Here is a 27,541-nt window from a genome sequence, read left to right as displayed (position 1 = left end):
AATAAAGTAAACAGGTATAAAATACTATATGACAGTTATTAATAAAGAAGAATACAGTTTGAAAGGGTAGTGATTTGTCAAATATCCATAAATTAAAAGAAAATCTGCTTACAGTTGTGTTTGGGTGTTGAGAGATGTGTCCATAGATCTCCTAATGTTGCTCTCAAAGTGCAACACATCTTCCCAGGGGAGCATGCCCCCCGGACCCCTCTAGAGGAGGTTAGGTCCCCCCCCCCCCACACTTAAATCATGTTCACATGGATAGGAAACTAAATACATTTGCACACATCTTGTGTCCATAAATTATCTTTCTGTTTTGGTGGTCACGCCACACCCTGCACGTGCATGCATACGCGAGTCATGGTGAGATATCTGGATGAAGAGGTTGCTTTTTCTTTGCACAGACTGAAATGAATGAGCTGTGATTTTAGTTTTTTTAAGCAGAGGTCAATAACTTGTACGGGCCTCTGAGGATATTGTAAAAATTGAAATGGCCCATTAACATCGTACAGGAGACAAATAATAGCTCGCAGCAACGTATTGAAAAAATAACTATGAACTATAAATTAGTTCATTTTTGAAACCATGAACTTTAGTTCAACATTTTGAATTATGAACTATGAACTGAACTAGTTCATTTTAAAATGTGTGAACTGTGAACTGAACTAGTTCATGTAGAAAGTGAACTTTCCCAACACTGCGAGGGGCCCCGCCCCCATGGCAGAAGAAAGGTCACCCTCAGATATCAGCCTCAACTTTGGACCGTCCAGAAGGTTTCAAGGCTGCGATTCTTATCGAGTTAACATTTCCACCATGTAGCTTAGGGCCCAAACAAGACGGCTCTAAAAGTAATACAATCGTATTTAGAAATCTAAAAGGAACATGTAATGATTGGTGAGAAACCAATGGGAATCCGAGCTGCTGCAGGCTGTGGTGGATGAAACCCTCTGGGTGTAAATCACATGCAATGAGGAAGAACACATTTCATGAGTCAGTGGCTGTTAATAAAACAAGTCAGTTGTTAATTGTAAAGAATTAACCAATGAGGACAAACTTCCACATTTATCTAAACCTGGGTGTGTTATTACCTTTTTATGTGTGTGCGTGGTCATAAGGCAGCCAAGACAGACAGTGTGTGTGTTCACAGGAAGCGTGGCTGCTGAGCCGCGAGCGTGAGCTCAAAGAAGGTCTGAGGCGGGAGCGCGACAAAGAGATCGAGCTCGCCATCTGGACTCTGGAGGAGGAGACGAGCAAGGACAAAGAGGAGTGTGAGAGGGCAGCTGACAACAGGTGTGTGTGTGTGTGTGTGTGTGTGTGTGTGTGTGTGTGTGTGTGTGTGTGTGTGTGTGTGTGTGTGTGTGTGTGTGTGTGTGTGTGTGTGTGTGTGTGTGTGTGTGTGTGTGTGTGTGTGTGTGTGTGTGTGTGTGTGTGTGTGTGTGTGTGTGTGTGTGTGTGTGTGTGTGTGTGTGTGTGTGTGTGTGTGTGTGTGTGTGTGTGTGTGTGTGTGTGTGTGTGTGAGACCTGGATGACCTTTTGACCTTAATCTGACTCAGACCTGTCCTACATATAAAGAGGATGTTGATTTGACCCTTGAGGACTTATAGATTTTCCATGTTTTCCCATTTTTACTTTTGCAAATCCTAGTTTGTTTTAGGGCATACATAATAAAATGATCTACAGTTTACACTCAAAAACATTAAATAACAATCCACAAGTCATAAGAGGGGGAAAAAACAATTAAATAAATCAATTCTTTATATGTTATCATCTTTTAACCCATTCCTTGTAATGTGTTAAGTTATTGCTTCTCTTAATGACAATAAATAAGGTTCTCTCTTTTCTATTTCTTCTGGTGCTTTTCAATGAAGTAAGATATGTTGTGTAGTTATTTAGAGAAATAGTCTTTTATAGATATTTCCAAGAAGTCACTTAAATATGTTCCTCTGTTCTCAGGGTGAAGCGCGTGAGGGAAAAGTATGAGACTGAGCTGAGGGAGCTGGAGCGCTCTGAGAGGGCGGCCGTGGAGAAACAGCAGGAGTTGAGGAAGCATCAGGTGGAGGCGGAGGGAGAGCTGATCAGACTGCAGGGCGCGCTGAGACAGAAGGGACAGGAGGCCGAAGACGTCACACAGGTAAGGAGCAAAGCCCTCTTCTCAATGGTTTATAAAACCCTCTAGGTCCATGTTCTTACCTTTCGTGTTAGCAGCTTGTGGTGTGAGTGGGAGATTCCATATGACATGACTCCTGGACGTGTTTGCTCAGACCCGGGACAAGCTGGTGGACGAGCGCCGCAGCCTGGCCGAGGTGATCAGGCAGGAGTTTGCAGAGCGGCTGGTGGTGACGGAGGAGGAGAACCGCAGGATGAAGGTGGAGGTGTCAGAGGTGCGAGCTCGGCTACGGCTCGAGGTGGAGAGAGTCACCAGGGAGAAGGAGGAGGAGCTGGCAGAAGTCCACCAGCGGTAAGGTGGAGGGAAAGAGTACCCAATAACATTTAGGCTTGAATAAATCGTTTTATTCAGTTTTGAACAACATCTTTTAAGATTGAAACCACTGGTTTATAAGAGCCTGCTAGGTCAACTGACATGTACACATCTATTCAAATGTCTAATCCTGGTAATGTGTCACCTTGGGACAGAATGAGGCTCAGATGTGTTTTTAAATACGGAGAAGGGAATTTCTAAAAACAAAACAAAAAAGGTGATGAACACTTACAAACAACGTACGTTGAGCTATACAGCCTTTGCCATTTATAAATGCAAAATAAATGAGCTCAAGTGGTGCTTTTGTTCTTAGCAGTATGTTGGTCATAACTCTTTAAAGATATTTTAAATATTGGTAGACATTTTCTGTTTTGAAATAAGCCACCATAGCATTAGGAGTTGACCCAAAAACGTCAGCCTCAATAACCTTAATGTAATTTAACATATTTGGTTCACAAGCTAGGGGGAAAGTATTTGCGAACCTAAATCTCTCTTTAAGTTCCCCTTGTTAACGTCCTCTTTTCTGCCACTTGCCAGAGTGAAGTCGGCCATCTTGAAGAAGGAAGAAACTGTCAATACTCTCCGAAAGCAGCACGAGGTGAGTCAAGCAACGACACACAGGCGCCTCTTTCTGTCAGAGCATGATACATGAGAGAAGACGGTTGTGCAGAGACGACTGACGGCATGTATAAATATATGGCTCTCTCCTCTGAAAGGCTGCCCTGAAGAGAGCGGATCACCTGGAGGCCCTGTGGGAGCAGCAGAGGAAGCAGCTGCTGGAGAAGTGACTGACAGGAGGGCTTCATCTGCCTGGACCTCCCCCCTCCCCTCCCCCGCTCTGCCCCTCTGCTCTGAGCTCTATCCTTTGTGTCGCACGAGCCCTCATCTGATTTGTTTGTATTCACTTGGATGTTGTTCCTGACAGCAAGACTGAACCTGTGGAACAAGTGGCTGAACCCCGTCCTACCTCATACAGAATAGGGACATGAACTGGGCCTCGATGTTTAGCCCCGCCTCTCCAGGCATGAAGGAATGTGTTGTGTTGGAGCGTCCCTAATTTAAATGCCACAAACCAGGTGACCCCTGATGAATAGACTATGGTTGGACTTCGCTTTCCTCTTCTTCCCTTTTTCAAAAGGAGGATTGCTGCAGCTTTTTGTGACTGTACTCCCCCCCCCCCCCCCCCTTTCCCCCTCCCTCTTGGGCAGGAATTCCTCAATGTTCCCCACAGGGCTGCCACATAGAACAGTTCCAGATGCTTGTGAAACCAGCCCGGGCCTGTGCTGGTGTAAAGTGGGAGATGGACCACTTCAAACAAGCCATTGGGCATCCGAGCGGCCGTATGAGCTCCTGTTTGTACTCATGCTGCCCCTTCTATCTGCAGAGTCATGCGTTTGGTCCCAGCGCCTCCTCAAGGCCAGTGCTAATTACAGGATCTATGACGTGGCCTCGCTCTGAGCAGTTTGTTATGTGTGTCTCAAAGCAAAGGTAGGATCTAAGCAAGACGTACAAAGTGATTTCCCAACACTGGTTACACAAAAGGACACGGCATGATTGAGGCGGAAGACGGATGATATTTAGAGAACGTTTCTGAATGCGGGGGAGAAGCAAGAGGAGAGAGGATCGGGGGTGCAGAGAAGAAGGAATGCACAGAGAAGGCATGTGACCAGAGGTATGTTAAAAGCCATATAGCTTTCGCCCGCTCCGATCCAGAGGCTGCGCTGTGACAAAACGCATCACACTCCACCGGTGAGAGGGGGCCTCGAGTCGCACACGGAAACGATCTGCGTTTTGGATACTCTGTTTCCTGACCCTCTCCGGAGACGCCTCCCCTCAGCACTTGCAAATCTGCATTTTTATTAAATTTAGTTTTTGTCTAATTCCTTAACCCTCACAATGATTAGGGTTGAAGCCAGGCACAACAAGTCTCCACTTTCTGTGGATACGAGTTCAGCGAGAACGATCCAAAGCACGAGTTAGCGAGGGGTGCGGGGGCTGAAAGAGAAACTGTTATTTAGGTGCAACAGGATCCCAACATTAGACCCTCACATCAGAAAATATTTATTCTGTTCCTTTTTTCTTTATTTATGTTCCAATGTCGCACTGTTGATGCCCTCTTGTCGTGTTATTGGTCCTCAGAAAGGGCAAGGATCTTTTTCAAAGTCGACACAATAAGTGTTTTACAGTTACTTAGCAGAACTGCTAACTGCCGTGCTAAAACGCTATAACTATGCCATTAGTAGATGGTTTAAATACAGTATGTCCGGTTTTTCTGACATGGAAGGCGTCCGAGCCACGATGTAAAGGGTTCATATGAAGTGTGATGTAGTGCAGCTTTATGGGTAATGTAGTTTCTGACCTGAGGCGTCATATCAGATAGTCACAAGAGCCAAATACCACTTTCAACCCTCCTAAATGTAGGAGAATGTAAAATAAATATACGTTTTTATATAAATATATCTTTTCGCAAGATAAAAGTGGTTGATATGTGTCACTGTGAGTTTCAGGATCACTTACTGAGATTCTGTCATGAGTCATGAGGAATTGTTTGTTGGCATTCCTCACGCTCGACCGTCCTACACACACACACACACACACACACACACCTTGCCTTGTGTGTGTTTGTGTGCCACCACTCCTCCCATTTTGACCAGAGATGTACCTTTTTTTTGTTTTTATTTATTTTATTTGTAACGTTGTATACAAACCATTCCAGCTGTCATCGGTTATAGCTTGTTGAATTTCTACATGTACCAGTGTCTCTTGACCTCACTGTTTTCCTATCTTGATTTAGTTTAGTTTTTATTGTTAATCATGGCGACGGTTCGAAAAACTGTGAAGAAGATGGTGACTGAAGAGAAAATAAAAAGCAAAGACTGCTGGGAAGACGCGCTGTGTGTCTCATTTGTGTTCGCTGTGTGAAAACAGACAACTGTTTGTTTGTCTCTGACCCCCGCCCGCCCTCCCATCATCCCTTGCTCTCTCAGACCATAACTCACGGGTTGGGAAAGAAGAAGAAGAAGTGTCTTTAATCACAACACCCTGCGGAATCCAAACTAAGAGCCAACATAGCTGTTGGTTTGGAGCCTCACATGATTTATTCACTGCATTTAAATTAATTCCTGAAATATCTGTCAACCAATTCTTAGAAATGAGTTTGTCCGAGATGCCTTTTTCTTGCCGTGTTAAAACCACCTCTGGGATGTTTCAGCCTAAACATCTGGAATAATGTCCAGCGCTGACTCACTTCTCCCCTCCTTCTTCCCCTTCTTTCTTTTCTCGCCCTCCAGCTAGCTCACTTCCTCAAACTGCCAAAGCAACCGGTGTTGCGTACTGAAACGTGTTCCTCCTTTCACTTGACTCAGGAACCCACGGCATTGGCTCTCACTGGGCTCCGAGGGCCCGGCTGACTGCTGGCTGGAGTGACTGTAACTGGATGTGCAGAGAGCCTCTTTAAAAAGCTGTCAGCTGTGTGGCGGGAATTCAGCCTGCATGTTCCTGCTTGTCACCTCTGGTGTGTGTGTGTGTGTGTGTGTGTGTGTGTGTGTGTGTGTGTGTGTGTGTGTGTGTGTGTGTGTGTGTGTGTGTGTGTGTGTGTGTGTGTGTGTGTGTGTGTGTGTGTGTGTGTGTGTGTGTGTGTGTGTGTGGTGTGTGTGTGTGTGTGTGTGTGTGTGTGTGTGTGTGTGTGTGTGTGTGTGTGTGTGTGTGTGTGTGTGTGTGTGTGTGTGTGTGTGTGTGTGTGTGTGTGTGTGTGTGTGTGTGTGTGTGTGTGTGTGTGTGTGTGTGTGTGTGTGTGTGTGTGTGTGTGTGTGTGTGTGTGGTGATCCAGGGTCTCCCGCATAGCAAAGATCCTTCGAGCTGTCTGCTCATGTCTGATTTGATTGCAGCCCAGAGTGGGTTTCTCTTCCTCCAGCCCTCTCATGCTGTGGAGTTGAGGGGGTTGACCAATTGCCAGCAGCTGTTGCTCATTTCACAACGGTCCCGCCCATACAGTGCTGAGGCTGGCAGTGAGACGCTCCTCACCAGAGGAGAGGCAGAGCTCCTAACTTAGAGGAATACATGAGCATGCGAGAAACACTGAGACTCCAGACACCAGAGGACTTCTACTGGTAAGAGAATGTGTCTGTGTCCGTCTGTTCTCTATCTGAATGCTTTGTTTGTGTTAGACGGTGACTCCAGAGGAGTCCTCTGACTAAAGGAAGACTCATGATTTGTCACAGTCTGGTGCTGTATGCTTCCTTTCCTGCCTTTTATTTAGCTTGGAGCACTTTAGAGACGTGTTTGTCATTCATCCAGTAGAAATCTGCTAAAGCTATTTTATGTGTGGAAAATGTGAATTCTCCCTGGAGTTTGTTTCCCTTATTGTGTCCGTTATCAGAGCTGGGTTTATCACTGGATCCTAGAACACATTATTCCCATTCCCCATGTACCCTTTCCCCATGTACCCAGTTCCACAAGCTGGGAAAGGGTACCACTCACATTGTCATCAGCGCTGTTATTATTTCCCTGACCCACTTATCAAGTGATTACTCTGAAGGACTTAAGAAAAGCAGCTCAAGACTTAGTTTAGATATTTCTCACAGAATGGCCCTGGGCTTTGTTTATTACACTTACAAGGAGGTGAGAAGTGGAGAACAAGGTGGTGCTCGGGGGTCGATGCTAATGTCTTGAATATCTGCTGGGACCTCCAGGGGCATACATTTGCAGGGAGAGCGGAAACAAGAAGTGTCCTCTAAGATGGAGCTTCTGACTTCCTGCATGTGTTGTTTTCCCATCAGCTGCCACTTCTGTTCAGCTCGTGTCCCACATGCTGGATGTTTAAATGCTCCTTGGGTGCGTTTCTTTTCAGCATCTGGTCGAGTGCCAAGTATGTTTTCACGTAGGCTGTAAAGGATTTACTTCGAAGGGGGCTGAACACGTTGCAATGTCATGTTTAGTGTCTGCTTCCTTGTATTTTGTTTCAATGTATGCCCTTGGTGATCTTACAAGAAACACGTCAGATAATAATATACAATAAGTTAGTAAGTTCATTACATACACGACATAAGTCTAGAAGTCACACTTCAAGTGACTCTTCACTAAGTGTTCAAGGGTTTCATTAAAAAGGGATTACTTCCGTTGACGATAAAGTCCCCCCCCCCCCCCCCCCCCCCGAGGTGTTGCCCTTCAACTTTCTCTTTCTGTCTCCCTCACACTGTAGTTGTGCTGAGAGAAGCCCAGAGTGGATCCTATTGTGAGCTAATTAAATCCATCACCCTCCAACTCCTGGAAGATCAAAAGTCCTGAGCACAAGACACCGGGCTTCTCCTCCTCCATCCTCATGTCCCTCCAGGAGAGGAGGGCAGGGCACACACACATAGCTCCCCGGTCGAGGACACACACTACCTGACACGGATGGCGTTCCAGAAGAAGCTGCTGCTCGGGGTTGTTACCGCGGGCTCCCTGCTGTGCGTCTACATCCTGTGTTTGAACCTGGAGACGCCTCTGACCACATTCCATCGCTTCACACACACACTTAGCAGGTGAGCAAAGGGACCACGCTCACACTGATTTGCAAATGAGCTGAAAGTGGAAGTGACAGGTTTGTATTGTTCTGGCAGTCTGACATATTGTACGGGCAATTAAAATGCTGACTCCCGGCATTACTGGTCACTTCAGGGGGGGTTTTGACAGCCCATCCTGTCATCCTGTCTCACGCAGCTCGCTGAACCAGTATTGAGCAGAGGTGGGAGTAAGTCCTACATGTGCAAGTCATGAGTCTTGACCTACAAGTATCAAGCAAGTCCCAAGTCACTGTGGTGAGAGTCAAGCAAGTCAAGTCAAGTCATACGACATTCTGATGAATAAGCCCAGTTTCGTATTTAAATCAGTTAAAAGACAGTGGTTATGAAAATGAATTCAACCCACATATGATCTTCATTACATACACAGTTAATCATTTGAAATCTAATTTAGACCGATGACAATCATATTAACCCTAGAACTGCAGACAATATAGCTAGGACTCAAAAAGTCTGTTCAAAAAGGCAGAACTCCAGGTAAGAAAATCATATATGGCATTTTCCATTACACATATTTAATTTAAATGTCTGTTAGAACCACCAACAGCGTCAGCGCCTACATAGATATCATTTTCAAATCATTTAATTTGTTCCTCTTCATCATTTCCTTATAAACTAAGTAGGACGATTTAAAACTCACTTAATTGGGTTAATTTAGAAATTGCTTCAGTTTATCATCATAACAGATCAACAAGTTCAGATTAATTTTACAATAAATCAAGGAATGATGCACTTCTACAAACAAAAACAACATAATTAAAACAAACTACTAAAAGAAGATGAACTACATTATTCAAAAGTTTACAGTAACTTCTGATAATAACACAGGGGAAATAAACGAGGCATCTCTCTCTCTCTCTCTCTCTCTCTCGACAGCCCGTCAGTATCAGGGTTAGTCAAAATGAATCCCTGGACGGTTCTAGTGTTCATTTACCGTTGTGTCTTGTAAGTGTATTGGAGAACCCTGAAGGCAGGAGAGACTGAAAAGAGTCAAGGGAAGCTTATAAAAGTGAACAGCATTTAATCACACAAAAGATGCGGTGGTGTACAAATGAAATGTGCGACTGGAGGCGCTCTCCTCATGCGGCCGGTCAGTCCAGGGCTGCGTTTCACTAATCTTATTTTTCATTTCCTCGCTCCTCGGGCTGCGTTTCACTTCGGTTAACCTCTTAAGCCAGGGGTGCCCAACCTTTTTTGAACCGAGAGCTACTTTTTGAAGTTGCCAGTCTGCCGAGATCTACCAGTCCAAATAGAGAGGAGTAGCCATTACTGACAGCCTACTGCCAGGTAAACACACACTACTTGTATAAAACTGACCTTTAATACTGCAGATCCTTTGTCTCACCTCTTTCTAATCTACACACATACAAGTATTTAACTGAAGCTACACAACAGTGTTGTTGATACGGAGTTGGAGTTTATCCACACGTCACTACAGTGGGTAATGTTTTCAAGAAGCATTGAACAGTGCTGCCACATATGACACAGGGACAAAGAAAAGACTCTGAACCCTTTCTTTGCCATTATATACAAATAGTGTTGCTACAAAAGTATAAATTAGGCTTACTAATAAGACAACTCAGATCTGAAGCTACTCAGGAATCTGCTGCCGAAATGCAATAAAAAAAAAGACAAAATTAATAGAATCAAACCCTTTTTTGTTGCATTTTAGTCGAGTATAAAAAGAAATGCCTTTTAAAATAGGATGCAAGCAACACTAGCTTCTTAACCTGAATTGATAATAGACTATAATCAATTTAAGTTTGCATTCTTATACCATTTTGTACAATAATTATAATGAATAAGTTCAAACAAACTAAAACTTACAGCTGATTAATAACGGTATCTAACTTGAGTTTTTATTATATCAAAAACCTGTTGAAATGCTACTGTTATTTTTACTGTCCCCCAAAAGCGCGTCGGCAGCCTCCAGGAATGCTTCTTTCACAACTTCGCCGTCTTTGAAAGACTGCATGTGTTTCGCAAGAACGTGACTGACACGCATAGGCGGCGCGTGAGGCTCAGGTTTGGGAAGGCTAAATAACTTTTTTTTTAATGTCCGCTTAAAAAAAAACCCATTACTTATAGTGAAAACCACCCTTGAATGATGGGTTAGTAGACTAAAAGCTTTAGGTATCCAAACTATAACATATAATAAGTACCCTGTATCAAGATTGATGCAAAACAAGTGAAATTTGACCTTTTTAGAGAGGTTTAGAAAAATAAAGTCCAGGCGGACTCACCTCTGGGTAATTTGGGAACCATCAGTTCCATTTGAACTTTTTCACTGTAAAAATCATTTTATTACTTTGAATTATCACTATAGGTATTCATTCCATCCAAATACAACTGTTGTGAAAAAAAACAAAAAAAAACATACTCTGTTATCCTTGGACCGTCCACACTACAGCTTCAAAAAAAGCTTGGAGCTGGGCGTGTCTGTAGCTTGGGGATTTTATTCAAGCAACGCGGCCAACAACCAATCACATGAATCTCCCGCCCCCGACATACAAAGCAAAAACCCCCGGGGATTTTATGGGAGCAATATATATATATATATATATATAAACTCCCTAAACAGGCGAAAACCTACCAGTTTCACCCACTGTCTCTGCCACCTCCCTCCATGCCTGGTTCCTCCGGTTTGTATCCCGGTAGGTGAAGAGGGTCTGGTCATACAAAACCGGGTGATTTGCTCCGGCGATAATTAGTTTCTCCTCCAACTTTTTTTGAAATATAGAAATGAACGGCGCTAGGCTAACAATGACTTACCTTCCTCTTTGTCTGGTCTAAACTGGTCTTCAATGGCATTAAAACGATAAAAACGATGATGTAGTTAATCCATAGATTAATATCCAATGTGGCTGTGTCCCCTTTGAAATGTTCTGATAATCTATAAGCAATAAAACTGCAATTCCGTTATCTGTTGTCCGCTCTGTGCTCCGTGCGCTCTGGGTCCTGCTGCAATTCCTACTTCGTTACGTTGTAAACAATAAATGAAGTCGGCTGCGTAATGTTGTTACGCTGGCTGGCATTCTTTATACTTTACGCAGGACCATATCTCTGGAACCCATTGGTCGATTCGTGTGATTTACACCTTTTTCTTAACCATTACATCCAATAGAATCGATGGGCAGTTCCCAAATCCACGTAAACATTACCATAGCGGACGTAATAGAGAAGCAAACGAAGCATATCTGAAAGTGCAAGCCTGGACGGCAAAACTTTATACCCAGTAGCCTATATTGCCATAAATATGATGATATTGATTGATGATTATCAGTAAAAATGTCTACGTGACACAAAGACATTGGATTAACATTGAGCAGCGTTTTTATTCCGTTGAACACAACTTTTGATCACAAATCAAAAAAGGTAAGACGTAATTATTGTAATATTTTTGAAACCGGATGTTGTTTACTTTCTCTTTTCTGGCTGATAGCTCCAGGAATTGGAGGTCGTACAGTGATGACATTACATGTGTGGAATCTGTGGAGTCTCAGCTTTAAATCGTATATCTTATTTGTGCAGTTAAGATAGTAATAAGGGCATTTCTACCGTGAGTTCTGTGTAAAAAAGCGTTAGCATTAGTTAGCATTTTTTCGCTCAATGCTATTTCAAAGGCTTGGTATTACTCTTGTGTTTCTTTTAGCTAAAAATTGTTCTTATTGTCAGTTAGCGGAGTTTCTTACCTTTAAAAGGGTATGAAACATTAATAGTTTCATAAATGTTAAGAAGCCCCGAGACATAGTCTCGGAAAAAAAACTGTGGGAGGGGTCCACTGGGGGGACCTTCGGGCTTAAGAGTTTAAATGGATTCCTTGCATCCCTCACTTGCGTCGTTTCCCTGTGACTAGTCCCTCCCACCAGGGAAGCATGGAGAGATGCAAGGAAACCACGAGAAGCAGGGAAATAAGTTATAAGAGCAATGGGACGTCCTTTCCTCCGGAGCGTCACGTGAAGCGACGTCCGTTTGTGATGCACAGCTGATCGTCTGACAGCAGCCAGCTCTGTCCCCGTTATTTTCACAAACACCACCGCCACACATTTACTGACACAAACATTTGTATCATCTGGTAGACCCCAATAAATAAAATAAAAACTCAATCTCAAAAAAGATAAACGCCATTCTTAAAATGTATAAACGAACATTAGTTTGATTAATATTGATTAGAGTGCACAATAGAAATAAAATAATTGAGAGAAGAAAAAGAGATATATTATCTATCAAAACCCAGTTAGATTAACATTCATTGGATTGCACACTTTGTTTTGTTTGGATATGTAGCACATTAACATTTCAAATAGCACTTAATGACTCATGACTGAATGGAAATGACAATAAATGAAAATGTAAAACGAAAAAGGCGATCATGAAAATGTTTCAAAAAAAAGAATAAAATGATTTTTGACCACTTTGTTGTTCAGATATATCACATATTTGTTACTAAATGATACATGAATTTAAACAAAACACGGTATAAACTGAGGAGTGACTCCGTGAGGTTCATGTGTTTTTTTCACTCTGCTGGGAAACTGCTTTCATGTCAAGAAGCATGAGATCAGTGCATGCACTGCATCGTCCAATCAGTGAGCAATACACAGTAAGGGGGCGGGGCGAGTGTCTGAGGTTTTCATCGAAGGATGGTCTGGTGGTTCCTCGATTATAGCTCCTCCATTATCGCTCCTCGCTCCTCCGGCAAAAATAAGGCCATTGGGACGCTACACAAGATGGCGCAGACAAATCAACTTCCGGTGAGACCGAGGACATGAAAAGTAAGAGAAGTGAAACGCAGCCACGGTCTCAAGTCATGTCACTCGAGTCCCCACCTCTGGTATTGAGTGACCCGACAGTAGGGCTGAACAATTAATCGATTTTAAATCGAAATTGCGATTTGAAATGATGCGATTATCAAATCACAAAGCCTGCGATTTTTTTACAATTTTTTTTTTTTCTTCCTGTGTGTCAGTCATCCACACCAATCAGAAGTGCTGTGCTCCACATGTTCCAGCCATTGTTAACCAATCAGATGTGGCCCATAATAGAAGGTGATAGACAGATTGATCCAATCACCAAGTATTTTTGAAAGCGCTTGCCCTTTCCAAATGGATTCCAATGGAGCTTTCCTTGATGGTTTGGTGAAACAAACCATCTGAGTCAGGTTAGTAATGCTCCATCACATGTTTTACATCTATTACAGGGTGAGTCTTAAACTGAAGCTTGACTTTAAAGCAACCCAACGGAAGTTTCATGTAAGTTTAGTTCTTTCACTCGTAGCTCGGAATGCGGGGGTGCTAGAGACGGGAGCATGTTGATGCGACCTTCCTAGCCGGAGATATGGCCGCATTCCCTCAGAACATCCCCTCAATAGTTCCGGTGGAGTTCAAGATGGCGCCTGCATGTGTCGGCATGCCGCTCCCTCAGCTATCTGCCTTTAGCTATCCTGTTTTTGTTTTATGTTTGTCAGAATGTCTCTGCTCTGCTCGTCTCTCATCGCCAAGCTCTCCTCCACCTAAGACCCTCACTGGAGTTTATACTGCTGCCCAAACCTACATCTGGCAACCGTAAATCGACCCCCCCCCCCTCCTCTACTGTCAGATATTCCCACCTACCTGCATCAGTAGCGTGGGGTGGGGAAAAATGTAGGGGAAGCCAATGTTTTTGGGTCGGGGGGTTAATAACGTAACCAGATGAGTGATTACAGCACCCGGTAACATTTTACACACATTTGTATCATACAGATGCAGGACTTGTACACGTCTGTTATCTAAGCGACAGGTCCGCACGCACTCTCCAGGTGAAACTCTCTCGTCTTATTAATGTAAGCATTTTCTTATTCATTTATGCCAGCCTCCCCCCACCAATTCAATACCAGCCGCTCAATGCGCAGTGCAGATTCGGTAATTAATAAATAAGAAGCATTCATTTACAAACTAAATCAGGAGACCTTTAAAGTTTTACGTTCACATCAAAATATCAGTATGCGTTGTGTTGATAATGGACGAGACCCGCCGAGTCAGCGTAAATTTGAGACGATCTCTGTTTAATGTCTGAATCTGATAACAGATAAAATGATCAGTTTCACATACATTTCCCTCAGTGACTCCTCTCATTGGAACGTTTACAAAAAGGGAAACGTGAGGGACACAATATATACAAACAGTAAAATCACAAAGAAATGAAAGTCCTCACAACAATAAACTCCTGAGCACAGCTCTCCGACCTTGCCAGGTATTTAACATTCAATAAAATGAAGAACACAGAATAAAATAATATAAAACACAGAATGTGTGTGATTATACAAAATTAAATTAAATAAACCCCACTGCATATTTACATCTGTTACACTAACACACACGGCAAGTGCAGCAACAGTCCTCGTCTCTGTAATTAGTTCAGTCCGTAGTCCAAAAGTAACACAACAATATAAACAATCTCATCTATTCAGGTGATCGGGCCCGATATGGCATGCTATCTGCGATGCTGATTTTCGGATAGCAGCACCCTGTGCTAATTAAACAACTGCAATAAAACAACTACTTCAGACGGAACACCTGCAGCTAAATCCAGGCAAGCAATGCACAATAACCAACAGAACCACATCAGAAAGTGCACACATAGCTACACGGGCAGTTCAGGCAACAGCTATGCACAGAGAGAAAGGGGTGTGCATTTCACTCACCCTATTTGAAGAGGAAGGCCATTCTCCTGTCTTTCATGGTAGCGAAGTGGTCAATAACAATGTCATAGAACTTCCCAGCGGCCTTTAGGTCCTCCACAACAACAGAGTCAATGGATATTGTGGCTAGGTTGACAAGTCTGTCCTGTCCACACGTGTTCCTCAGATACGTTTTGATCCTTTTTAGACAGGAAAAGGAGCGCTCTGCTGATGTGCTGTTGGCTGGTATCGTGAGCATGAGCTGGAGCAGCTTGTAGACCTCGGAGAGTGTGCCCTGTAGGTCATCCTCAATAAGAAGCTGTATCAGCTCTCCTGGTGGCTTGTGAAACAACCTGTTGTTGTATAGCGTGTGCAGCAATCCTGACGCGTCCAAAAAGCTTTAATTTCACAGCACAATCTATATGATTTTTAGATGTACCGTGCCTCTCAATTGCCCGTGACAGGTTGGCAAGGTCGATGAATCCTGAAGTTGCCCAAGGATTGTTCAGGGAGCACGAACCCTTGTCAAAAAGAAGACATGGCCAGCAAAATAGACGCTGAAGTTTAGCGCTTCCAGTTAGCCACTCCGTGCGGACATAATTGTCCTCATTGAACGTCCAATTAGATCCCTTATTCCTCTGTGTACACAGCTCGAGTGTGGGCGTTGTCCTGCCATCTGCTTTATTTTGTAGTTGCTGCTGTAGCGGAAGTTTAGTGAAGTTATGCTTAATTAAGTACGCCAAATCTCCTCCCTCCATAATGCTTCATTTGCTTGATAATTTCTAACGGCGGTGATGACAGTTACAGTATTACAATTGATGTTGATGTGATTGGATGGCAGTGTCCAATCAAATCGCCAGCCGCCCCTGAAGGGAAGCTAGAGGCGGCTGGCTTCCCCTGGCATGGCCCTGACCAATCACAGGTTGGCAGGGGCATCACGTGGGCCTCATCTGATTGGTTGATCCCTCAATTTTTTTTCACCAAGGGAAGCTAGATTCTGCTGGCCTCCTCTCGCAACAGTGAATGCAATCTACTGTTTCACCATGACATCTAGAGGGGCGCTGTTTCACTCTTTGTAAAATACTCAATGAGAATGGGGGAGAGACGGAGAGACGGTCCGGCAGGGACACACGTGAAAGGAGAATTACAGAAACAAAACAAACTGTTTTTATTTATTTATTTAAATTATAACTACAATCAGAAAAAACAGGGGAAGCCTGGCTTCCCTTGGCCTCCGGGAGAAAACGCCACTGACCTGCATCCTGCCTCACCGAAAGCGCTTTAGATGACGGGGAAAGCGCATGGTGGCGCGCTTGTGCATCAAATAGCACACCTGACGGCTTCTTCTGGGACTTATCCACGCATCAGATGTCATGGCCCTCCCGCTGCACGCCATGTGAGGGATCGATGGATTCGCCCTGTCTTTCCGGAGCTGCGGCCTCTGCTGGGCCCGCTGGCAGCTCCTCCTGCCTGACTGACTGCTCCCGGCCCGCGCGGCGTTCTACATGCACATCTTCGTCCGCTAAGACGCACTACACCTTCGGCACCTCCGGAGAGAAAACTCTGCATGGCTTTGCTAAACGCTAGGTCAATAGCAAACAAGACGTTCCTGTTAAACGACTTCTTCACCTCTCGTGATCTGGATTTGATGTTCCTGACGGAGACCTGGGTCCACACTGGCGAGTATGTACCCTTTTCTGAACTTCTTCCTCCTGACTGTACTTTCTTCAGCTCCCCCCGTACCACCGGCCGTGGTGGGGGCAAAGCATCAGTGTTTAGAGCTAATCTCCAATGCCGATTGCTTCACCCTGTAACTAGCTATGCTAGCTTCGAGTTGCAGCTTTCTGAACTGAACCCGGCCTCGCCTATACTCTGCGCAGTCGTGTATCGTCCACCAAAGTCCAATAAGGATTTCATAACTGACCTTTCTGTCCGGGATCATGGTGAAATATGATCGTGTTTTGATCTGCAGAGACTTTAATGTCCATGTGTGTTGCAAGTCCAAACCTCTGGTTAGTGACTTTTTAAATCTCCTTGATTCTTTCGGTCTCATTCAGTCCGTGGCTGGCCCGACACACGATAAAGGACACACCTTAGATTTAGTATTATCGTTTGGACTGTCTATCTCTGTGGATGAAATCTGTGCAGCGACACGTATCTCAGACTATTTACCGGTTCTGTTTACAACCTCGATCCCTTCTGCGGGAGTCGAATCACGTGCGTTAACGCGCGTTAATTGAACGCGCGTTGTCTGCGTTCAATTAACCCCTTGACTGCCTCACAGTTTTCAGATGCTTTTAATGCTTCTCCGATCTGTAAATTAGAGGTGAACTGTGCTCTTAGTGCTGATGAGCTTATCTCCATGTTTGACTCGACATGCACACTAATACTGGATTCCGTTGCTCCTTTTACGCTTAGACGCACCAAAGTTCTCTTAGAGCCGTGGCTTAATGACTGTACTCGCGCTCTTAGACGCGCTTGCAGGCGTGGAGAGAGAAAATGGAAAAAGGATAAACCCCATGTCTCCTTAGAAATCCTTCGTGCTTGCCTTTCCGACTACCAGACGGCAGTCAAAGCAGCCAAAACGGAGCACATTTCTCTGTTAATCTCTAAAAACAGCCATAAACCTCAGGTTCTTTTTAATGTCCTCAACTCGATCATTAATCCTTGTGATGCTTCTCCAATTGTGCCATCGACTACCCTCTGCGATACATTTATTACATTTTTTTATCGAAAAAGTATCTGTGCTTAGGCTAGCCCACACTAGTGCTACCCCAGATTCTGCTCCTTTTCTGTGCCCTGCTGTCCTCGACCACTTTGAGCCTGTATCCCTCTCTTCTCTCTCGGATGTAGTCAAGCACCTGCGGCCGACAAACTGCACCTCAGACAGCATTCCCTCTCGCCTCCTTAGAGATGTTTTTGAATCAGTTGGAGCAAGTGTTTTATTGCTTGTAAACACCTCTCTTAGCTCAGGATGCCACTACTTAAAAAGAAAAATCTCGACCCTTCCATTCTCGCAGATTTTAGGCCCATCTCACAGCTACCTTTTTTATCTAAAGCCCTGGAGCGAGTAGTCTACGTCCAGCTGCAGTCGTTTTTAACCACACATGGCATCCACGAAAAGTTTCAGTCTGGCTTCAAACCCATACACAGCACTGAAACAGCCCTTTTAAGAGTTTTTAATTATCTGTTCCTAGCCGCCGACTCAGGTAGCTCAGCTGTCCTGGTGCTGTTGGACCTGACAGCTGCCTTTGACACTTTGGACCATAGCATCCTGTTGTCACGGCTTGAACAGTCCGCAGGCATCACAGGCTCTGCCCTTGCATGGTTCAGGTCCTACCTGACAGACCATAGCCTCTCAGTGCAGTTGGGTGCCTTCTCTTCTGCCAAAGCCCCTCTTACCTGTGGGATTCCCCAAGGCTCGATTCTGGGCCCCATCCTTTTTCTACTGTACATACTGCCCCTAGGTCTCACAAAACATAATATCCCCTTCCATTGTTACGCTGACGATGTACAGATCTATCTGCCTCTCAATCAAAATGCCAACTCACTACCGCAGTTGATGGACTGCTTAACAGAGATTAAATCCTGGCTGAGCCAAAACTTCCTCAACGAGAGCAAGACCGAGGTCATCTTTTTTGGACCCCGACCTCCAGCCTCTACGGTTGATATTCTGGGCTCCCTCAATAAAAACATCCTCCCCTCTGTCATGAACCTTGGAGTGACCTTCAATAGCGCTTTTAAATTTGATAAGCAGGTCAGCACCGTAGTCAAGACCTGCTTTTTTCAAATACGACTATTGGCTAAGATTAAGTCGTTTTTATCTTTTAAAGACCTAGAAAGGGTTATTAACGCCTTTGTTACCTCGAGACTGGATTACTGCAATGCTCTGTATGTGGGTATGGACCAGGCCTCAATTAGACGCCTGCAGCTAGTGCAGAACGCAGCTGCACGTCTTCTAACTGGCCATAAAAAGCGTGACCACATCACCCCAATTCTAGCCTCATTGCATTGGCTTCCAGTTCGGTTCAGAATAGATTTTAAAATACTTGTATTTGTTTTCAAAGCCCTAAATGGGCTGGCTCCGGCCTATGTAGCCAAACTCCTCCATCGCTACACCCCAGGCAGAGCCTTAAGGTCGGCTGACCAGCCGGACCCCAGGCTCTGGAACATTTTGCCCCTCCATGTGAGGTCGGCCCAGACCCTGGGGGTTTTTAAATCAACACTTAAAACTCACTTTTTCTCTCTGGCCTTTTAGGCTTCTCTTATCAAGAATAACTTTTATCCAACACCTTTTCCCTCTCTAACCTCTCAAGGTTTTATTAGAGGGAAACGGTTTGTAGAGTGGGCTTAGACAGACCGGGGAGTGTTACGATTCGTAGACACAGCGTACCTCCCTATCTCTCATCAATTTCCAACTAAGGCTCCAGTGGGGACCTTGTTCCCTGAGTGTGCCTCTCCACCTATGTTTCTTACTCTCTTACTTGCTACCCTTTGCCCTTAACCTATTCTAAGGGAGTGCTTGTTCTTCCGTCTGTCTGTCTGTGTCTGTGTATTCTCTTGTTCCGATTAACCCAGCCACATTTGTTCTTGTTTTGTGTGTGAGATCGAGAGAGACTCCTTCTGCAATCTCCCAAACTTTCTTTTTATGTGTGCATTGTTATTTGTGCTTGAGCAACATTTTACTTGAACTTTATTTCAATGAAATTAGTTGTAATTCTTGTCCTACATTTTTATTTGTTTTACAGAGATGTTTCACAGCTGTCTGGGCCTAGTGGCCCACAGGCGGCGTTTATCCAGCAGCCACAACATCCATCTGTGCCGGCCCCCAGGTCAAGATCTACTGTGGCTCAAGGGCCTTCACCAGAGCCATCACCACCAAGGACCAGCAGACCACCATCACTACAGCTGCCTCCACCTCCATCTGCGGCTGCCACCAGGTCAATATACACCTCAGCACAAAGGCTCCACCACAGCCATCACCTTCAACCCAGCCAGCAAGGAGGTCTCTTGGAGGTCTCGTATAGCAATTGTACACCCCACCTACACAGCCCATACACCATCACCCCCACCTACACAGCAGCCAGACCCACTGTCTTGGAAGACAGACAAAGACCATGACACTGTCTTGACATTTATAATGAATAGTTGGTTGAAAGTTCTGATGTTCAATTTTGTAAATAGTGAGATTTTCCAGTTTCTTATATTTATATAAATAGTTGGTTGAAAAAAACATATTTATAATAAATTGTTGGTTGAAAAAAAAAGGTTGAATGCTCAATTTGTATTTTTAACACATCACATGAACCTTGGTATGTAATATGAAGTCATTATTCAGTCCTAATATATCTCAGTCCCTGCTGTGGTGAAAGTAGAGTGATAAACACCTGTTTTACTCAAAATTCGAATTAAATTTTAGACATGAATTACACATTTATATACAGTGTAATTCAAATATTTCACTGCTTTTGTGATCCTAAGACTTTGGTAACCAAATCTAAAACACCAAAACAATTCGATCACATGAGTAAATTTGTGTTTTCACAAGAGTTTTGAAGATTTTCCGAAAATCGGATGTAACATTTTAAGATTTTGAGCTACTTATCTCATCAAACAGTGCTCTAAGGTGAGTAATTTGCATATATAGCAATACCAAAGATTGTCCTGAACATATTGATATTTGACACATGGGGTGCCATGTTAGAAGAAATACATTTATGCAGTGACCAACTCTTTGTATCCTGGGCTGACCCTCATAAAGGCAATCCCGTTACCAGGCAACGACTCTCCCACTGGATTGTGGAAGCGATAGCCGTGTCCCTCACTCTCCTCACATCCCAAGCTGCATCCCCAACAAGTTTATTATGTTGTTACATCGTTTCAGATGTAATGTTTCAGTTGTGCTCTTGATAAGCCATTAAAACAGTAAAAACACGTTCAGTTTCCTTTTGCTTTTTGTGTCTCCTGTTGACCAAAACATACCCATCTGTGATGGAAAAAGAAAGTAATCCAAAAGTAATCTAAAAGTAATCTGATTACGTTTACCTTTTTTAAGACACGTAACTGTAACTGTATTCGGATTACTTTCAGAGCCATGTAATCAGTAATCAGTAACTGATTACATTTACAAAGTAACCCTCCCAACCCTGCCAATAGTTCTCATTCATAACACTTCGTTCGATGTCTCACTATGGGATATTGAGACTCCCGTATTGCTAGACATGCTTATCTCAAAAATCAGTACTCAACAGGTAGAACTCTGTCCCAACACGGGGCCCAGCATTGCATGGGCCACACTTGTAAAAAATGGACAAAAGTGAGCGGTGAGGACCAGCTCGCTGCTGCACAAATGTCCTGGATGGAAACACCCTTAAACAAAGCCCAGGACGTAGCCAGACCACGAGTAGAATGAGCACGCAGGCCCGTTGGTGCCTGCAAACCCTGACTCGTATAAGCCAGAATCCACCCAGCCTTTAACTAGCTTGCGCTACGACGCAGCGCCATTCAAACGCTTCTTCTCGCTTCGGAGCACATCTCTAAATCATCAGTAGCCTGGCTAGCTTAACTGTCCATAGACTGAACCACTCTAAGCTAACTTTCGGTCGCCGGACGCTTGCTTCGCATAGATTCGAATATTAACACACCAGTTAATACTCGATTCTGCCCCGCAGTTTTTTAAGGATGAGGTTTTTGATTATTGAACAGTAACATACCAGTTATTGTTGCTTCGCATAGATTTGAATGTTAATACTCGATTCTGCCCTGCCATTTTTTTAACGGTAAGGTTTTTGATTATTGAACAGTAACATACCAGTTGTTGTTCCGTCCCTCCAAGTCGGCACTCCGGCTATCGAGGATGGACCCTTCTCTCCCTCACACCAGAGGAGACGGAGGCTCTGAGGCTCGACTTTGCGGCTGCGGGTATAAAATATCGAGCATGGACTCACACCAGGTCTGCTCGTCCTGCCTTGGGCTGGAACATGCCCGGAAAGAAAAAAACACAAGTCTCACAAGAAGCGTCTAAATGAGCCCTGAGCGCTCAGGGCTCATTTAGACGCTTCTTGTGAGACTTGTGTTTTGTTTCGGTAAACATGGTTCATATCATCAGTTAGCTGCGTTTCTTCCCGTTAAATTAGTAGGACACATTAATAGTTTATTACATTTTAAGAAGCCCTGAGACACAGTTTTGTGAGAAAGAAAACGGGGGGGGGAAAGCCCCTTAACAGGTTAAATGGGAAATAAATCATTTTAAGTAATTTTGAGTGTTCCCAAAGCCCCGGTGTTCTGCAGTTTGTGTGGGCCTACTGTACTGTTGCACGGTTTATGCTGTAGAAACTATGTCCAGGGGGAAGGGGCTGGGACTAAAATTCAGCCCTGGAAACTGACACATGAAATGTCAAATGTTAGACATTTCTACGTCCGATTCGCTCCTTTTTTCCTCTGTGTACACAGCTCCAGTTTGGGAGCCTGTCATCAGATTCCATTTTTATTTTTTATGAAATACTCCAAATCTCCACCCTCCATAATTGCACTTGCTTCAGTTGCTTGCTACTTTTTAAGGGCGGTGATGACAGTTACAGTACGAACTGAAGTTGATGTGATTTGATTGGATTGTGAGGCGTGACGTGAGCCTCATCTGATTGGTCAATACCTAAAAAAAATTCACCAAGGGAAGCCAATTTCGGTTAGCCTCCTCTCGCAACAGAGAGTGCAATCTACTGTTTCACCATAACATCTAGAGGGGCGCTGTTTCACTCTTTGTAAAATACTCAATGAGAATAGGGGAGAGATGGGCCGGCAGAATAATTATCAAAACTAAACTAAATGTTTTTATTTATTTATTAAAATTATAACTCCTGGCCTCCAGGAGAAAACGCAACTGAGTTCAAGGGATAATTCTCACCCACCTCTTGCTCTTGCCCTGCACTTGTATGTGCCAGTTGAGATAGTTCTTCCACCAGCTCAACTCTGTGCTCATCATGAATGCAGGAGGCTGGCTGTATATCTGAACTCGCGCCCTCATCATTCTCTTCATCATCTTGCACTTGTTCTAAGCTGCTGCTGATAGTGCTTGTAGCAGCGCTGCTGCCAAAAAGGTCTGTCAATTTGCGACATTTATATGCTTCACCTGCGAGTGACTTCACCTTTTTTTCTCTTGCCTTCTCGGCCTCACCTTTTTCTTTTTGTTTTCTTTGATTTTTATCCATGTTTTTTCATTCTCCCTGTCTGCTGCAGCGTCTAATCCCTTCTCTTCGTGTGGCTGGTCTTTTTTCTTCTTCGTGTGTGTGATTATTTGACAGATAAGAACCACACAACTGCATTAGCGGCCGCTGTCGCCGTCAGTCGGCCGTCAGCGCAACTTAAATGATGACGTTAAACCATTTTTTTGAACGGGCTGTTCTGTTCCTGGTTCTCCAGATTCTACAGATGGCCAGTCCGCCCCTGCTTGGCACTATGGGCCTGGCCCGTGAGTGGTATAATTTGAGTACAGTGGGGCTTCCTCAGAAGTTGATAAACACTATTCAGAGTGCAAGGGCTTCCTCCACCAGGTCTCTTTACGACTGTAAGTGGAGGCTGTTTTGAGGAGTGGTGCCTCCAAAAGGGACACGTCTCTTTTCAATGTCCTGTCAGTGTGATTTTGTCATTTCTGCAGGACTTGATTGATAAACACAGAGCTTTCTCTACGATTAAAGTGTACCTGGCTGCTATTGCTGCATGCCATGTGGGTTTTGAGGGAAAGACGGCTAGCCAACATCCCTTGGTCTTGGTTTACCCGACAGTAAACAATAAACATAACTATAACTAATTTAGCTAGTTCCAGAGGTAGATACGATTGGTAAATGTGACAGGTCTAACTTGAAATGTGTGTTCTCATTCATAACACTTCGTTCAATGTCTCACTATGGGATGCGCCCCCCCGCGAATGCCTCGGAAGCATCAATCTTATTACACAAATCCTGATTGGCTGGTGATCTTGTATCTGGCTTAGAATGGGCGTGTCGCCTTCTGTCCTGTCAGTGTTGGCAGGACATGAATTAAAATGTCGAACTCGGACTTAATTTTAAGGACATTTCGGCCAGGGGTGTAGAGCTATAGTTTAAGCACCGGATTGGCAAAACAGGAGAGTGTGCACCAGTCTGCCTTGATCTATTAATTCATGTCCGTGACACTCACAGTATCTGCTGCCCACAGCTGTTTTATAGAAGGAAAACCTCCTTCACTTCATGACATCTCTGCAGCGCCAGGAGGCAGCGGGAGGGTTAACTCAGCCTCTGAGAAGACCAGCGCGCCGCGCAGTGTCTTTCACGCACCGCCTTTCACGCACCGCCTTTCACGCACCGCCTTTCACGCACCGCCTTCACTGTGTATACCTTCAGAAATAATCATTAGTAAGGCTAAAGACTAAAGAGCGACCGCAGGCTGGTGTGTTTTAACCACACACACACCTATATATATACACACACACACGCGATTTAAACGCAGACTTTTGTTCCTCCATGTTTCGTTGTTATTGTTTCACTGAGCGAGCGGACCCGCGATTTTTTTTTAAACGCTATTTTGGTCCATCTGCGGCGGTAATAGGTTTTGTGGGCTGTGATGATTCGGCTGTTACTACTTGAATATTAAATGTTGAGAGGAAATCTTTCCACCAATAATTCCAATAAGTAATCGAAAATGTATTCACTTCAGGTTTACGAAAGTAACTGTAATCAGATTACTCGTTTTTGAAATGTAACGCGAGCTGAATACAGTTACTTGATTTTTGTATTCTGATTACGTAACGCCGTTACATGTATTCCGTTACAACCCAACCCTGACTATTGGTTACGAGCGTAACCCCAGGTCTCAGAGTAGCATGAAGTGAGATGTCTCACCAGACAACCCTTCTTGCTGAGGTGAAGGCGAGGCGTATATATTTTGTGGGAAAGTTATTAGTTTATGTTCATCACAATTTCGGCAGGCATAAAGGAGGGAAACACTCGGGGAGGATATTTTATTTATCTGAATTGCATTTTAAGAAAAAAAGAAAATGTTGATGAACCTAAATGATTTGTAATTGTAGATCCCCATTTTGATTAGAAAAAAGCTAGTTATTATTTATCCTAAATCTAAAGGGTAAAGGTATTAGGGCAAGGTATAAGGGGAGGAAATGATAGAATCATCTCACTGCGTTTAGGTTCCATATGTTGTTTCTAAATCAGAGACACATGAGGAGATGTGGCAGTTTAATCAGCATTCAGCTGAGAAAAGGGACGAGGTTGAAGGGTTAAACCTTTAGATCGTGGTATAAAAGGTTCCATGGTTTTTCTGTAACCAGCACTTATTCCCCCCTCTAGTTGTATCATTGTGGTTTTAACAAAGGAGCCACACAGCACTCGGCTGCACTAATGGAGGTAGTCTCTTACACGCGTATGTGAAATGTATGCGTTGTTATAATGGGCAGCGCTCCAGGTTTAAAAGCCAGCAGGTCCAGATAAAATACATGAACTCAGGGGAGAGACATGGGAAAGATGGCTGTTTCTAAAAGGTCTGTTACAGAAACTAAATGCTGAGTTTGGGCATGCAGAGCTCACAGGTCTTTCATTTAGAAAGCTGTTCTTTAATTTGAATGCCTGGGTAAAAATAAGGTTATGAGTGTCCTCCTCACTTCCCCTGCTCCGGGCTTTTTTGATATACTACACCTCAATTTTATTTTACTGGACTGTGGGGCCCTGTTGCATTTAAAGATAAAATATATATTTTTAAATGAAAATAAATAAATCAAGTAAATAAACTTAAGCTATGTTGTTATTATTCTTTTTCTTAAATATTTAAAGAAAAGCCATTTTCTTTTCACAATTATCTCAAAATAATAAAATGTAAAATAAGGAAAAAATAAAATCACTATTTCTTTCTTCTTTACGCTGCATCCCTCAAAAATATTTAACTTATATTTTATACATTGTATACAAATAATAGGAGGTATTAAACTCAAGCCATGTCATTATTATTATTATATATTTTTTAATAGTGTTTTTTATTAAAATTATCTATCAAAATCATTTAAAAAAAATCATTACTTTCTCTTTTACGCTATATTTACAAACTTATTACAGGTGGAATATAAATGACAAACAAGCTGCGTCCTGAATGACATCCTGCCCACTCTGTAGTTAACCTCTGATACTTGTTTAACATTAAGTAATTGTGTTCTAGTTACACTTTAACTTTTGACAGTGGAGTCTAACTTTCAACCATATACTGTAACTCAAAGTTTTTTTGCACCTTTAAGCCCCTTCTTTTTCTTTTCCTTTACTCCTTTCCTCATACACAAGTCTCATATGTGATGGCAACTAAGCTTTCTCCTTGCCACTGACAAACAGAAACATTTAGTTTAACAGCTCTGGAAAAATGCTTGAAGAAAACTTCAAGTTAATTGAGAATAGTCACACAAATGCAGCCTCCACCCTGCTTCATTATGGTGACATGTTTTCCATGCTATGCATACAAGTGTAGAAAGTGTGTTGGCGCCACAGACACGTCCTGTCAACTGTTGTCAAGCGTTAAATAAACGTGGTTTTGCTCTTGTTATTTTTGTTCTTGTGTTTAACAATGATGCTCAAATAGGCTTTCTTGGTTTTCTTGCCTAGAGGGACATGGATACTGTAAGGGAAACTTCTGTTGCAATGGAAAGGACTCAGAGAGACACGGGAGGAGCAGGAGTTCTGAATGTCAAACACTGATAGTTAGCTTAGCATATAGCCTGGAAACATGGAGAAATGTGGCTAACCTGATTGAGGTTAATGTCCTCCAGCATCTCAAAACTCTCTTTTTGTGTGTTTTATAGAAACAATAAGGTATGACATGCTGATTAATGAGCTTTCTAGATTACCTTTTGAAATAGCCAGCCATCTGTTTCATAGTAGGCTATTCCAGTCTTTATGCTAAGCTAACTAGCGGCTGGCTCTAACTTCAAAGTAGAGTGGTATCAATCGCATATTACAGTCATCAAGAACACAAATAAGCATGATTCCGACAAAGTTGAACTGTTTTTTCAAGAGTGAACCTTATGGGATCATGTTGAGAGAGTGAGAGGGATCAACTGATTTGCTTCCTGCTGGGACTCACTGCCAAATCCTGTTCTGTCCTCCACAGCAACTTACTAGACTTTGGGGAGCTTCTTGACCAAGAGGGCATCAACGACCAGTCGACCCCTATCTCCACCTTAGACCGAGAGCTCCCTGTTGAACCCAAACCAGAAGAGAACAGCGTTGTTCCCAATGTCTCAGATGTCCCAAATGTCCCAGATGTCCCAGAATCCAATTCTAGGTCTGATAGCATGGGTAAACCCAGGACCATCAACAAAGCCCCCCCACTGCCCCAGCAACAGCCCACAAAGGCCCACGGACCCACAGTGCCCTCCTTCATCGGAGACACCTACATGAGTGAAGTCTTCCCACCACAAACGGTAAGTTCTAAATGTGCTGGTATGACCTATAAGACCTCTAAAAAAAACTGTGAATGTTTATGTGTGAATAAACACCTTCAAATGATTGTAGATTAATAATGTATTTATATCTGTGGATCATAGTGCTTTAGTAACACATGCTTTCATTGTGCTGGATATGTTATCGGATGGGTGCCACAGTTGTCTGTTGTTCTAGTAAATCCTTCATAACAAATCAAACGTTGTCGCCTGAAGCTGGGTTCTGCTTTTTCTTCCTAGCATATTTTTGTACGCAAGATAGATATGACAACTCAAATCTGCCTCAAAATATTGGGAGTGATCTTAGTGTTCTGCAAGAAAACGCATCATCCCTATATTTTACACACAGGCTGAATTGTTATTCCATAGAGAAGCAG

At 43.5% G+C, this 27,541-nt stretch overlaps 2 protein-coding genes across 6 annotated transcripts in view; both read left to right on the top strand.

The window, feature by feature from the left end:
* cep131 (centrosomal protein 131) overlaps positions 1–3,651 on the top strand; it is a 35,860-nt gene extending 32,209 nt beyond the window's left edge. For all 3 annotated transcript variants that reach the window (XM_034107649.2, XM_034107650.2, XM_034107648.2), the window contains 5 exons: positions 1,148–1,290; positions 1,954–2,131; positions 2,262–2,458; positions 3,017–3,077; positions 3,196–3,651. In XM_034107649.2, coding sequence (XP_033963540.1) covers positions 1,148–1,290; positions 1,954–2,131; positions 2,262–2,458; positions 3,017–3,077; positions 3,196–3,267 — 651 coding nt within the window. In that variant the 3' untranslated portion in view covers positions 3,268–3,651. The remainder of the gene's footprint in view (positions 1–1,147; positions 1,291–1,953; positions 2,132–2,261; positions 2,459–3,016; positions 3,078–3,195) is intronic.
* Positions 3,652–6,350: 2,699 nt separating this feature from the next.
* Positions 6,351–27,541, top strand: part of st6galnac (ST6 (alpha-N-acetyl-neuraminyl-2,3-beta-galactosyl-1,3)-N-acetylgalactosaminide alpha-2,6-sialyltransferase) — a 60,129-nt gene continuing 38,938 nt past the window's right edge. Inside the window, exons 1-4 of one of the 3 annotated variants that reach the window (XM_071206709.1) lie at positions 6,351–6,588; positions 7,680–8,001; positions 19,447–19,638; positions 26,834–27,146. In XM_071206709.1, the coding sequence (XP_071062810.1) occupies positions 7,874–8,001; positions 19,447–19,638; positions 26,834–27,146 (633 nt within the window). In that variant the 5' untranslated portion in view covers positions 6,351–6,588; positions 7,680–7,873. Of the gene's footprint in view, positions 6,589–7,679; positions 8,002–16,259; positions 16,382–19,446; positions 19,639–26,833; positions 27,147–27,541 lie in introns of those variants that run through there. The other 2 variants (XM_034108044.2, XM_071206710.1) reach the window with 2 other exon arrangements.

This window comes from Pseudochaenichthys georgianus, chromosome 19 (genome assembly GCF_902827115.2).
Source record: "Pseudochaenichthys georgianus chromosome 19, fPseGeo1.2, whole genome shotgun sequence".
Lineage (NCBI taxonomy): Eukaryota > Metazoa > Chordata > Actinopteri > Perciformes > Channichthyidae > Pseudochaenichthys > Pseudochaenichthys georgianus.
The sequence above is the reverse complement of the archived record's forward strand: the minus strand, read 5'-3'. Positions and strand labels throughout refer to the sequence as shown.